General features: G+C 42.4%; 1 protein-coding gene across 5 annotated transcripts in view; it reads left to right on the forward strand.

The window, feature by feature from the left end:
* LOC118266911 (protein outspread) overlaps positions 1–13018 on the forward strand; it is a 266463-nt gene extending 253445 nt beyond the window's left edge. For 2 of the 5 annotated variants that reach the window (XM_035580548.2, XM_035580551.2), the window contains 13 exons: positions 2596–2724; positions 2938–3098; positions 3247–3594; positions 3680–7080; positions 7167–7377; positions 7465–7634; positions 7948–8118; positions 8397–8459; positions 8537–8689; positions 8944–9040; positions 10197–10272; positions 11106–11219; positions 11455–13018. In XM_035580548.2, the coding sequence (XP_035436441.2) occupies positions 2596–2724; positions 2938–3098; positions 3247–3594; positions 3680–7080; positions 7167–7377; positions 7465–7634; positions 7948–8118; positions 8397–8459; positions 8537–8689; positions 8944–9040; positions 10197–10272; positions 11106–11219; positions 11455–11552 (5192 nt within the window). In that variant the 3' untranslated portion in view covers positions 11553–13018. Of the gene's footprint in view, positions 1–2595; positions 2725–2937; positions 3099–3246; positions 3595–3679; positions 7081–7166; positions 7378–7464; positions 7635–7947; positions 8119–8396; positions 8460–8524; positions 8690–8943; positions 9041–10196; positions 10273–11105; positions 11220–11454 lie in introns of all 5 variants that reach the window. The other 3 variants (XM_035580549.2, XM_035580553.2, XM_035580550.2) reach the window with 3 other exon arrangements.
* Positions 13019–14924: the final 1906 nt, after the last annotated feature.

Consider the following 14924-nt stretch of genomic DNA (forward strand, 5'->3'; position numbering starts at 1 on the left):
TCGATAACTTTCACTCGGCGATGAGACATTAAAATACAGGTTTTAATACAATTTATGTAATAAATATTACATTACTTTGTATTATGTAATATTACGTATGTTGTTTGCTGAAGTGATGGCATAATATGTATGTGTGTCACTTTTCAGCTTTGGTTTTTTCATGATTCTTTATGGTATGATCTCTTGATTTGAAGGATTTGCGGTTTATAACTTTTGGGTATATAATTTGGCGAACAATTCAAGTTACCACTTCATGATTTATGTATCTATGTATGTCCTATAAAACTGTTTACAAATAGTGGCTACAATCCTAGAAGTTTGCTAATTTCCAATCCAAATTATGGAGATTGAATCTAAATGTAATCAACTCCCGTGTGGTCAATATCTCAGTTTTTACCTCATACAAAACATTTACAAGAAACAGTCCACAGTTATAAAGTTCTTATTCCAAAGTCGCAGGCGCAGTCGCCCCACGGCCGCACGGGCAGCACAATGCGATGCGCGCGCGCAGTGGGTGTCGATGATTTACACCGTCTTGTCTACGACCAGCTTCATTCATATTTATTAAAGTTCGCAGTTTTTTTCAATTGTAAATCTTCCCTGCATGATGAACGTGGCAGATGGTATTACACTATTTTGTGAGCCAAGCAACGTTCCAATAAAAAATGATTTTATTTCATTCCTGTAACCATTATTGTTTGTCAATGTTTATAGCCTGCTATCCGAAGATTATTTAATTTATTTCCTATACATAAACGCCGTTTTATAGTTTTCTATGACGTTTTTATGTGTGAGCAAAAGTTAAGTAATAAAATGCTTGGAAGAATAAATAATATTGATTGTTCAATATTGTTAAACTTTAAAAATAAAATAATATAAACAAGCGAGCCATTACACTTGCTTCAGTTCACAATTAATATTACAAATTGGCAAAATAAACAAGATGGCGTGAACGCGCGCTTTTGTCGGCGCGTGCGCATACGTTTGTGTTGTAATTTATCCTGTTTATAAAATATATTATTACCTGTGTTCTTTTATCATTATTATTAAATTGCTGGGAGCAAATAATAGTAAAGTGTTATTTTATTCATAAATACGCTCTTTTGCTGACTGCAATTTGATCCTCTTTGTCAGCAATTCTTAGTTCGACACCTAGATCAGAAAACGTATTTTATATCTCTTTCTGTTTTCCTATTCTTAGTAATCTAAAGCCTAGATTGATAGCCTAATCATTTAGTCATCTACCCACAACTTCAGGGAATTGAACCATGATTATAGACATGACGTATCAACGCTTATACAATTTAATCATTATAATGAAAGAGCAATTTACTTCTGAAAAAACTTCATGCTTTTTATCCCAACGCGAACATGTTTTGGTTACTTGTAAAAACATGAGCGGTTTGAATCAACATTTTGAAATTCCCGGTGTGTCATCGCCTTTTTAAAAAGATTTAGGACGAACTGATGTGACGTCATTTTAAAACTTCCACTTAGCAGAAGTTAATCATATGTCTGATTTGTCTTGGCCTATTTCTTTCCAGAATCCACCTACTCGAATTTAAACTTTATTCCTTTGAGACAAAGGTGGTATTGTATTTCTAATAATGATTCTTGGATATTTATTTACCTACAGAACAAAAGACTATATATATATACAACGTGTGGGGTATACATATCAAGTACACGGCTTCTAGATAACATAACAAACGATACGGGAAGGGTTTTTTAAACTAATTTTTTCATGGTACTAAGTTATGAATTTTTCAAATCGCGCCGCCGCGTGATTCAAAATTAGGTAGACAGGTACTAGGCGATCAGATTGATAGAAGAAATGTTTCATAATGTTAGCGAGTGATCCCTGTAGTGTTGTGACACGTTTTTATGATTTAAAATCAAGAACCATGCGATATCAAGTATTTGGTACAAACATTTTTTTAAACGTATTTTAAGCTGAAACTTCGTGTAGAGAGTCTATTCAACCTGTATTCATCAGCGCTTCTTGATGTATATGGGTATTTTGTTACACGTTGTATATACCGTACTATTTTTATTGCATTTGTTTAGTCATATCTATCAAAATAATCACCAAAACACACCCTGTATGTACCAACTAAGTATTGAAAATTGAATCAATATTTTCATATGTCAAATAGTTCATTTATTAATACATCGGATTATAGTTCTGCCTACCTCGTAAATAAATCGTGTTGAAAGGGCGCGAGTATTTTTAAAACACGTCTTATTTTTATTGGGTGATGCGCAAGCGCATGCGATCACCTCGTTAGGGCGCACTCAATTATGGTTCATGTGCGTAGGTCAACCAGTTCATATATCGTGCCGCACAAAATTGCTGAGACTCTTTGTAAATAGCTTTTAAATGTAATTTTTTAGATGAATGATGAAAGATGGAAGTCTTTTATTACTGCTTATTTTACCTTAAGAGCAAAAACGAAGTACCTACCAGGTACATTTTCAGACTCCAAGCTAAAGATGAAAATGGTAGAACCGAAAATCTCTATCATAATTTATATCCAATCAAAAACTTCTAAAAATCTCTACACATTAATAAAATTTCCTTCCCTATTGTTTCAGTATACACCGACCAGCCGGTATCATCAGCGTCCCCTCCAACTCGGGATAAGATTAACGGGGAGGAGAAGGCACGGTCTCGGCGCAGGGATACCTGGGCAGAACCCAGCACACCACCAGTCACTGATGATGGTAAGTCTACCACCAGGGAACTTGGTATCAGTAGACTAAATGACAGAGTCAGTTTGTCAACCTTTTTGTGCTAATTATTGAAAGCACATCTTGCAAAAGAAATGCTCAAACCTAGTAAAATATCACTTTTCTTCTCCACTGTATCTTCCACATTAGTATCTTCAGTGATTCAGTCACAGTATACGCCATCTCTAATCTCCCCCCTATCTCCAGCTACAGTAGGAGTCCGGTCACCACTGCTGCAGCATCAGCACCAGCAGTACGACGAACAGCTCCGTGACATCGCAGCCTCCCTCACCAGGCCGCGGTCACGACGAGCGCTACCACCCACCCTGGAGAGACCCACAAGACTGCCGCCACCTGATCGACTACCGGTAAGGAAATTCATTCTAAATTCTATGTTGATGGCCAATATCGGTGATATTCAGGTAACTAAGTAGTCACGAAAATAAACGTTAAATTAAATCCGTGGATAGTTTCTTCTATATTTTATAGTTATTCCACGTTCCACCTCTATTCCAGGCTCGTGGCTCACCAGACGGAGGTGCCCCACCAGAAGAAGCGAGCTCCAGTTCAGCAAGCGAAGGTAGCGAGCCTACTGACGCTGTCGAACCAACTGAAAACGGAGAAGGTGGCAGGGTAGAACTGCCAGCAGAGAGACTACTGCATGCAAGAGCAGGGTGGCTCCAACGACGAGGTCCAGGAGGCTGGTCGCGACACTGGTTCGTACTCCGAGGAGCAGCCCTACTGTACTTCCGAGATCCTCACGCAGAACACAGAGGACTAATGGACGGAGTAATAGACTTGAGTGGGATATCGAGGGTCGTGGAGCTGCCGAATTCAACCAACGGATATGCCTTTGAGACTGAGGTATGTATCCTCATCAATATTACAATTTTTCCTTTCAACACAAGAGTTTCCGTTTTATTAATTATAATGTTATTTTCTCTCACAGACTTGGGATGGAAAGCATATAGTCCTTTCTGCAGTAACAGCAGGTATACGAGCCAACTGGGTGTCGGCCATGCGAAGAACAGCCGGCCTACCTGACACAGGACCGCTATCACTGATACTGCGAGAAGATACCGTGGACCAAGCTTCGGAATCTTCAACATCACCTGTAACGCCAGTCACACCTATTACAGGTAGATCAGCACCATTCTCATCCGACGAAGAATACAGAACAGCTTCCGAAGGTGGCAGAAGAGATAGCGCTGATTGGGGAGATATGGGACCTCAGCCACCTCCATCCCCACTTCTTACAAGGACACCGATATCCAAAGTCAAAGAAAAGGTCCGCATCAGAAGTTCTCATCAAGCACCACCGCGCGCAGACACCCCTAAAGGTGACCGAGATGAAATCGACTCAACCAAAGAAAAAGACCGCAACGTCGATGATGTTGATGAGAACGAAAAGCCCGTCGAAGCTAGAAAACGTAGCTACATATCGACTATCGACAAACAATCGATCGAAATTGACGACTTGAGGAAACAACTCAAACTTGCACTCAGTGATGTCGGCGCAGCGGAAGCCGAGATCTCCAGACTTCAAAAACTTAAAACCGAAGCTGCTATGCAAGAAAAGAAAATGGAGGAATTGGTAACAGCACTGCAGAAGAAGGAAGAAGAACTGTCAGTAAGAACGAAAGAGGCTGAAAACTTAGACGCGATAAAAGAACTTTACAATCAAGACAAGAGTCTATGGGAGAACAAGTTGACTGAAACTCAGAACTTCTTGAAAGAATCGACAGAACATTGTGAGTTATTAACGAGACAGTTAGCTTCTGCGCAGGAGACTATCGCGCAACTACAACGAGAGGTGAACGAACTGAATGAGAAGCTACTTAAGAGTGTGAGGGAAAGCGATAGCTTGTATTCAAGGATAAGGGATCTTGAAGGTCGAACAATTGTTGAGTCAACATTACCCAGCAAGGAAAAGAGAAAGAGTATCGGATCTCTCAGTGACCTCACGAACTTAAACCAAGATTTGAACTTAGAAGCGATGGAAAAAGACAAACTAATAGAAGAGTACGGGGAACTAAGAGATCGATTCGTGAAGGCCATTCAAGAAATCAAAGCCATGAAGAAAGAATTACGGGATTCGCATAACATGTATGATGAACTCGAGGTCACCAATATGAAGTTGAGGAATGAGATGAAGCTCAGAGAGCAGTGCAGCCGCTCAGAGATCGACCTCATGGCTGCCCGAATCCTTGACCTCACGCAGAAGTTAACGGCTTCAGATAAACAAGTGAGGACACTCAAACACAAAATCCAAAAGTCTGAATCTAGAGAGAAACGACGAAGTCTATCATTAAAAGGCAGAGAGTCTTTCACTCTAGGCAAAGAAGTAGAAGAGAAGTTAACAGAGCTCGAAAACAAAATCACAATGCTGGAGTCCGGCGAACCTGTCCCAACGATAAACTCTCCCTCCAAAAGTGCGTCACCTGCCAAAGAAAAATCTTCCAAATCTGAAAACCCATCAGACGAAAAACGAATGAAACGACTCGCCGCGCGACTGAGGAGGAAATCTCTCGACAGCGCGACCAGCTCCGAGCCAATGAAGATGCTGGTCAGGTTGAGCTCGCTAGAAACCAAAGTAGCCTCCGCCTTGGAGAACCGCAAGGATCTTACAAACTCTTGCGAGTCTCTGAGTCAAGCAACCAGATCCGTAGAGAGCCCATCACTCAACGAGAGCACGGAAGCATCCAGTATCGGCACGCAGTCACAGAGGCACCTGCTAGAGAGGCTACAGAGTCTAGAGAACGTAGTGATACACTCTAGAAATAAGGTGAACGAGTGTCTCTGCCAAATGAGTGCGATGCGAGCCGCCAAGTCCCGCAGATCACCCTCACCAAGTCTCGAAAAGAAATATAGTCTCAAGTCAATGGAAAAGTGCCTTACAGACGTTAGCAAGAGGCTACAAGAGTGCTTCGATAAGTGCGTAGTCGACTATGACCACAACCAAAATCAGGAAGATGTCAACGACAGCGTAGCTCAGGTGGTCGTACAGCTGGAGGAACAACTGAGGACCAAACTGTTGGAGATATCCAAGAGGAAAGCAGCGCTGTATGAGGCAGGTGAACTCACACAGAGGAAGAGCCTCGAGATCCTGGCAGAGAAACTGGCGTACGAGGCAGTCCTCGTCGGCAGGATACAGGAGGCGTTGGAGTCCTCGAACGGCAGCAGATTCTTCGCGCGATTGATAAAGTCTGAAATTATCGAAACTAGTCAACTAATAGATAACCTCAAACGTAAGATCAATGGCGAGAGCAGTAGGAGCAGTGCTGGCACTAGGAGCTCGCTGGATTACCTCGCCATGATACTCACGCGGAAGATCGACATCGTTAACGGTTCCAGAGAGGCGCACGAGAGACGTCGTTCCGAGCTCATCATCCACGGAGCTGACCTCGAGGCACTAAAGGCATCACAGCGCGAAGTAGCTGAAGCAGTCGACAGGTATAAGAGCGAGAAACTTGCTGAACTATGCTCTGCACTGGCTTGTGAGACTCTCAGCTACTCCGCTCCTGCTGACGGGGACACTGAGAGACAGCGAGCCAACCTGGAGGCAGCGCGCGTGCGGGAGGCCTGGGCGGCTGCGCGGGACGCGCTGGGGGCCGAGCTCGTGCAGGCCGAGGTCACGCGGGCGCTGGCCCGGGCCGCCGCCTCCTGCGACCAGAGGCTGGACCAGGCGCGCCGCGCCCGCCTCACGCTCACGGCGCAGGACCGCGCCGACCTCGAGCTGTGGTGGCAGGCCGCGCACGACCATCTGCGCTGTGAGATGGACGCTGCCGTCAAGGACATCGCCGCTCGCTACCGCAGCTGCCTGGCCGCGGAGCGGAGGCCGCGCGAGGGCTCGCCCGGCCTGGACAGCCGCGCCCTGCTGCAGCAGCTGGCGGAAGCGCTGGCGCAGCGCGCGCTGGTGGACGCGCGGGTGGCGGTGCTGGACGGCACGTACCGCGCCTCCAGCCCGCGGGAGGCGGCCGGCCCGCGTCGCTCTGCAGAGGACACCATCTCCTCGCTGGAGGCCGACCCCGCGCAGGAGGCGGAGTTCGTCTACCTGTTCCAACGATTCTCGACCGAGTGCCGAGCGCTCTTCTCCAGTGACTGTTCGGGTAACAGTGAAGACTCGATGAAGATCGGCGAGAGCCTCGAGCGGGTGGAGGCGGCCGTGGCCGAGGTCCAGCGCCAGCTGGGCGCGCGGGGGGAGGAGCCGGCCCCGCCCGCCGAGCGGGGGGCCACGCCCACTGGCGCCAGCGTGCTCGATCGCATCGACGCGCTGCGCCGGCGTGTCGAAGCTCTGCAAGCGCTGGTGCCCTGCCAGCACTGCAAGCAGCTGCAGGACGCGCTGGACAGGTCAGTATCAAGCATACACACTCGTACAATAAGCCTTCCTTTAGTATGGTTAATATAGATTGTCTAACCTGTATCAACCCCCACAGGCTTCACGAGGAACGCACGCGTGGCGAGTGTGCCCTAGCCCAGCAGGCGCACGCGCTGGCGGCGGCGCGACGTGCGCGTGCGCAGCTGCAGGCGCAGCACGAGCGCGAGCGCGCCGCCCTCCGCGAGCGGGCCCGCACGCTGCAGCGCCGCCTGGCCGCGCTGGACTCCGAGTACTCCGCACAGCTGGAGAACTTGCGAGCTGCGTACCAGGTAACTATCGACTCCTGTAGTATAGCAGGATGTACAATATACATAGGTCGGTGTGAGTACAATAGTAACCGAGTGTGTGGTGGACAGAGCGCGGTGGCGGCGGACACGCACGGCGACGGGCTGCGCGCGCGCTACCAGCAGGAGATCGAGCAGCTGCGCGCGCTGTGCGAGAAGGGGCTGCTGGCCATGGAGTCCTCGCACCGACGGATCGTCCGGGAGATGGAGGACAAGCACCGCGCCGAGCGGGAACAACTCAGGTAACACGTCTTATTCGAAGTAATAAACTAATCGTAACGAATAAATCCCATTTCTTAAGAGTCCCAATATAACTTAGCTTTTAACTTGTAACTTAACCATTGAAATTCAAACATTCATTAATGATATTTAAATCCCCCTATAATCACACTAGCTATTGTTGAAAATCTCATGAAAATCCGTTCTTCTGACACAGAAGGAAAAGTATGTAATGACATTCGAAACAATTTACCAAGACCAACTATGTTCTCACACCTCAAACATATTTTTGAAAATATAAAAAAAATACTAAATCCCCTAATTCCCCCCTTCCAGGCTAGACAAAGAGCAAGCGTTAGCAGAAGAGACCCGCGCGACGTTAGCCGCACTGGACGCGATGCGGAAGGCGCACGAGAGTGAAGTTAGGAGGGAGGTCGACAAGTTCAAGGCGGAGTTCCTCAGCAGAGGACACAATGGAGACCTCACTCAGCTCAGCTCTCGACACCAGTAAGTTACTTGGGTTTTGTTAGTCGATGCAGACGAAAATAGACCTTAACAATTTTACTGTTAGATCTAGTTTTGTAATTTGTTATAGTTAGGGTGTTCTACTCCCCACTACTTTTCCTAGTGCATACTTAATTTCAGCCTACTTTTTACCCCCTTTTGCACCCATTGCACGTACCACAAAGACTGTTTACCCCCCACTTGGCACGTGTCGTAAAATGTTTTATTTATTTCTTTATAAAATACAAATAAATAAAGCGAATCTTCTTTTATTGTGTCAGAAATGAGAATGACAACCACAGCGAAGAAGCTAGCTTGGGTTCAAATATGCAACAGATACCTGTGTATGTATATTTACCCCGTATATCCATAATCCCCACTCCGTTCAGCAAGTAGTAAAGTCTTTTAGTAATATTTCCAGGCAGGAGATGGAGGAGATAAAGCGGGAGATCCTCTCCCTCTCTGAGAAGTACTCCGTGAAGTGCGTGGAGTCCGCCGCGCTAGAGGAGAGGCTCGCCACTGCCACCGCGCAGCTTGCGCAGGCGCATAACCATATCATGCAGTTGGATGCCAGGTATGTAGGCTGGGAATGGCAGCAAAGAATATTTTTTGAAAATTTATATATTAGGAATTTGAGATGAAATAAATGCAGATCAGCAAGTCAATAAGAGAATTTCAACCTTATTGGTTTCTAATAAAGTCTAAAAGTAATCAAAACCAAATTGAAATATTTGGATGCGGTGATAGATATTTACACATGTGAAATAATAATGAATTATATTTTGTTTATTTTTTTACTAACTTAGGTATATGTTATTTCTATTCCAGAAACAAGCAACTCCGCGCGCATCTAATATCTGAAGCGAATGAGATGAAGAACACAGAGGCGTCCGCTCTCTCACAGCTCATAGAGGAAACTGGACCGGTACGTTGATAACACACAATATTACTTTTTTAAACACATAAACAACACTATACAGACGCACTACAAACTACACCAGAATTTCTAATTATATTTTTCAAAACCTAACCCCCGTGCCAGACGTGGGGATTATAAAAACCCCTCTATCAAAAGCTAAAGATAATTCCTTCCCCTAATTATGATACCCCTCTCCTCAAACCAGGGAATTATGGCAACCCCCTTCCCCCAAACCAGGGAATTATGGCAATCCCCTTCCCCCAAACTGGATTATGGCAACGACTTTCTCCCAAACCCCGTAAGCCTTTATTTAGTCGTCTGGCTAAGGAAAATGAATTGAAATTATTATTGGTGTATTTTGATGTGCAATATGCACGCATATAGACTATACTAGAGCTTCTCTTCATTCTATAATTTATGGCCACACGCTTGCATGCCCATGCACTACTCTAAAACGCTATTCACGCTTGAAAATGAACTTTAGTTTGTAAGTCTTATAGTACATTTTACTTTGACATGTCACATGGTAGTTTTGTAGGTATAGCTAGTATTTTGTGGATATTGGTATTTTAAACTTGTGTATACTTGAATAAGGTTGAATTTCGTGTATTCAGTATACTTTCTTGAAGTCATAATATTCTTTTAAATATAAATTCACTCTTCGATCGCAGTAATTGAGCGTTTTAGTTCGAATTCAATACTTTTACAGTTAACATACATTTACATTTGTATCAAACACTCAGTTACCGCGGTCTCTAAAGTAGTAGAATAGAACTATTCTATAAAACTTCGAACAGGAAATTGGAGACAATAATTAGCTTTACAATAACCTCAAGGTAATGCATGAAAAATGGCTTCACTTTAGTAGCATGATCTTTTAAAACAAGTCGCAAATAATTATACCAAACATTGCACTGCACGAAATCATTAGATACGGACGCAAATCAACCTCCTCCAATCTCTGCAAGATATTTAATAGATTCTCAACTCTATTTCTAATTACATAAAGCTGATAATCTATCAACAGAGCTGGAGTAGCTTGAACTGATGCTTTGTAAAAATGGCTTCTAATGAATAAGTCTCGCAATAAATGGTCGAAGTGTAGATGTATTCATAGTATTGCAATCTGGCATAACGGTACATGTATGGGGTGCACTAACAGCATGGGAGGGCGCCGGCGTTGAGGGAGGAGTGGCGCCACCTGGCGACCGCCCGGCAGAAACCTGCCGCTGACAAAGGTACTCAGTCACTTCGCTACATGCTACGCTGGGGGGTGGTTGGGACAAGTCGACTATTAGGGGAGTGGTTGGATCATCTGAGATTTTTTTATAAAGCATGTGTTGTGTTGGACCCTGTTATGAGATATATTGTATCTTTTTTATAATTTAAGTGATTGTAATATTATTTAATGAGTTTAAGTTTAATCATGTGATAAAGTTACTAACCGCCGTATTCAGAGATGATTACTTAAACTATACCTTAGTAACGATTTTGTATTGAAAACCATTGCTAAGGACTGAGTTAGGTAACCATTAAATGACCCTGAGTATGGTGGTAAGAATTTTATAATAAACATGTTGTAGATACTTTGTAATGAAGTAAAATGTTATTTTTGTGTGTTTACTTCCTTAATAATCGACTATTTCTCGTATCTCGCTTTGTGGTTTTTGGTTTATTTGTGCTATAGATGGCAACTCGACTACCCATCTCGTCCATTTTAGATATTAAGACTAAGATTACTAATATATTTTCGTTTATTCACGCGTAATAAGAACCTCCCCGAAAACCAAGCTTCCGCAGCCTATTAATTTTCGAATTTAAACTTCTCTTACGACCGTACTTAGAGACTTTAATGATTACTTAAACTATTCCTTAGTAAAATGTTTGTTCCGAAAACAATTGCTAAGGATTGGGTTAAGTAACCATTAAATGACTCTGAGAACGGCGGTTAAACCGCTTTTTAGGCCTGATTAACACAAAGTTTCCTTTGCAACAGTGTTTATTTTGTTTTAAAGCATTCTTTGATAATTTTGTATATGATTACAATATTGATTTTAACGTTATTTTATAGACGAAGTCGTCCCGAGGCAGCCCACTACTGGAGGCGGCCCGGCCGGCGCGCCCGGCCAAGATACAGTACGCAAAGACGGAAAGCACGCGAAACCTGCAACTGTCGCCCGTTCAGGTAATTAATCAGAGTATTTATATGAGAATTTTAAATAATATGCCCCTTATCATCTGCATCTTGGGGAGAAAAACTAAGGAATGTGGAATTACCTCGCTAAAACCACCCCGGTGGCCACTATCATAAAGAGACCCCGGGTCTTCTGAAGACTAGATAATAAACTCCTTAGAAATAGGTACTTAACGAAGTTTCAATGTAACATTTCAGTTAACAATTTATTTTATTTCTTTTACAGAACTAAAAGCATCAAAACGTAGCGCCGTGAGTGGACGACCAGCGATATCTCCGCTCGCGGGCATGGTCGCCGAGCGCAAGAAGCGCTTCGAGCTGTAACCGCCACGCGACAGACACGCGACAGACACGTCCTACAGACGCACCCACCACGCATGCACCTGGCCACTCGCTTCTAACCCCTACAACACCCACATGTAACCACTTACGGATATAATACTTCATAAAATGAAATAATATTTAATCGTCATTAATACTAGCATAGTCAGTTTGAAACGTATATCCAAAAATATAATCAAGTATCAAATTATGAAAATAAATGACGCATGAAAACATATGTTATCAATATACTAATGTTTAATTATTATTTAATAATATTAAGACCAAATAGACTTTCTACCATATGTACAGTGGCCAGACATTTACTCCCACCCACCACAAAATTGTATATAATCTATGTGAACGGTATATAATGTACTAATTTTCTAAGTGTAGATTTAATAGATCGGTTAGTGATGTGACTTGTGTAAATTATATACTTAATGTAAATACTAACGAATGTATCCTCATTGTTTGTTTTCTATATGTTAATCTTTAAGTCGTTGTTACCAAATATTTCTTTGTATTTAATGTGTTTAGCAAGCACTGGGGACGCAGTTATCGGTACATAACATTACAAACGTTTCTTCAGATACCTAATTGTATTATTTATTGCTCTATTTATTACTTTTATTTTATATTTGTACTGAGCTAGTTCGCTCGTCCTACACCTCTGCAGTCTCTCTAAACTCTGCGCCAAGTAGTTGCGTCTCCAGCGCAACTTTATGCATTGTAACCGTGTTTTGAAAGCGTGGACTTATTTGTGTGTCTAGAATTTATTACTAAAGTTTTTAATCGATTCGTGGCATTTATTATCTGTGCATTTTAAGAAAAATGTTTTGGTGTAAGTGACAGCTGTCATTGATTAAGATTTGCGCGCGAAATTGTAATGTCAGAAAGTAAATGCCATTGAGCGGTTAGTATAGAGGCATATTTATAAACTTTATATCTTAATATTAACATGTTTATGAGAATAAAATATATAATTTGTGTTAATTTTGACTTTGAGCTCGACCTGTATTACGTGTGCAACTGTTACCATTCTTCTCGACTCTGGGCATTGAACCGTCTTCCAGCACCTTCACATTGTTGTGTATAGTTAAACACTAACTAGCGGATAGTTGTATGTACCTATTATATAACATGTCACGAAATTGTATACATAATTTATGGAATAAATTGCTCAATGTTATTTAGTGGGTTAAAAAATGATATACCAAAACTATAGTATGCATTGTAAGTATACAAGATGTGTAGACAACAATATAAACGTAATTATTCACGGCTATAATAAATTAACTTATGTTAGTTGAGCTTTTTATATGCAGTCGGGGGCGCACTATGTTCATATATGTTGTGTCTACCTGTTACGAATGAGTGTTCACATGTCTAGGCCGCCGGCTGCTCTAGTTGACGTTGTGTTTATAATAACATATTATAAAATGAACAGTAAACTTACATAATACAAATATTGTTGTTTCATTCAAACCTCCTTTTATATAGTTTAGGTCTAGTCCGCACAATCTAAGGGTGTTACCACACCTTTCGATCGATAGTCCATCGATGTCATCGACCGACATCGGTTGACATTAATCGATTGGTTTAATTGATCGACGGATACCGGTCGACTAACCAATCGATCGATTGCCGGGCAATGGCATCGGTCGACGTAGATTGATTATAAATATTACGGCCGGAAATCGACCAATCCATTCTACCGTCGATCGATGTTATTTATAGGCTATCGATCAATTAGTGTGGTAGAAACTATCGATTGACGTCGACTAATTCATTCAACAATCGATCAACGACCGCTCGATTGGTATGGTATCACCCTATGAAGTCAACTCTGACAGTTCTTCTGATTTATTTCGTTGCGGGATCCAAGACAGTCATGTCTCTGAGACGCGCCGGACTTCAGTGTTCCGGTGTTTTCATGGTTGTATCTACTGTAGATCCTGCCTTACTTATGGGAGGTTGCCGCGGGCTTGTCCCAATAAAAAAAAATCACTGAATTAGAATATATAATAATATCTCAAGAACCTCCGAAATAGCGTGAAACTGCGTAGAGTATTGACGAATCAATAACATTAGGACAAAAAGGTTTTCCACACCATTATACACAATATCAAATATCAATCATTTATAAAATTTACCGATTTTTAAGAATATAAATTACGATAGATCTGAAAACTGACACGTAACATCACTGTGGTTGGTAACCAACCTGAAGGTTTGAAGGTTCTCTTAGTATATTATTCCTTGAATAATTCGTCTAATAAAATGCATTTCTATAATACAAAGATAAAGGTAATCATTACGGCTCCATACACTTTTGGGCCGTTTCTGAAAGTGCGGCCAACGAAAAAGTGGTACGTATCGACAGAACTATTCAATTGGAGCAATAGTTAATATGACACTAAAGTTAGTAGAACTTGCCGGAGATATCGCTGTAGAAGAAGTATGGGAGATGGCCGGAGTTGTATACTTCACGAGTACCTGCATTGCAGCGAATCCAACACTTCGTAGAAGACTTCTATTCACTATTATTATTGCTCACGTCTTTTAGGCAAACGGAAAATAGGGCGTTGATAACTATACCTATGGGTTTTAATTTTGCACGGTATGAGGGACATAATATGTTTACCGGTATAAGATCCGGAAGATAAAGTGGGAGAGCCATGCTTCGGCACGATTTGGCCCGACTCGACCGGAGTAATACGACGGCCTCACCGAAACCCGACTTGAAACAACGGTTGCGTTGTGTTTCGTTGAGTGAGTGCGGTTACCAGAGGCCCAATTCCGCCCATTCCCAATCCCCAACAACCCTTAAATTCCTAACCCTCAAAAGGCTGGCAACGCACTTGTAACGCCTCTGATGTTTCAAGTGTCCGTAAGCGGCAGCGATTGTTTACCATCAGATGATCACTCTGCTCGTTTACGGTAAAATGGGGTGAATAGAAACTCAGGGGGTGAATAGATTTTTTTTTTTATTAGAATTATTAGTTTGTTTTCATGTTTTTGGTTTTAATAGAGCATTTTTGGTTTTAATAATGAATTAATAAAAAATATTAAAATGGTGTAAACAGTTCTAAATTACGTGAAAACACAACAAAATGTTGTTCCTATTCACCCCTGCTTTGTTTCTATTCACCCCGTTTCACGGTACCGGCTCATTAAATAAAAAAGATAAATCTTTACATTGAATGATAATTAGGAGACTGCAGTTGTCCGAGGATGAGGGTAGATCGTCATATAGGTGCCGCAGTCCGGAGCAGAAATTGGAACGAGGTGGTTTTCAGTCAGTAACCCTGTGACATTTCCTCACAATTCTTTTATGACGGGAGGAGTGATTTGAAGATGTTTCACAAAAAA

This window comes from Spodoptera frugiperda, chromosome 23 (genome assembly GCF_023101765.2).
Source record: "Spodoptera frugiperda isolate SF20-4 chromosome 23, AGI-APGP_CSIRO_Sfru_2.0, whole genome shotgun sequence".
Classification (NCBI taxonomy): Eukaryota; Metazoa; Arthropoda; class Insecta; order Lepidoptera; family Noctuidae; genus Spodoptera; species Spodoptera frugiperda.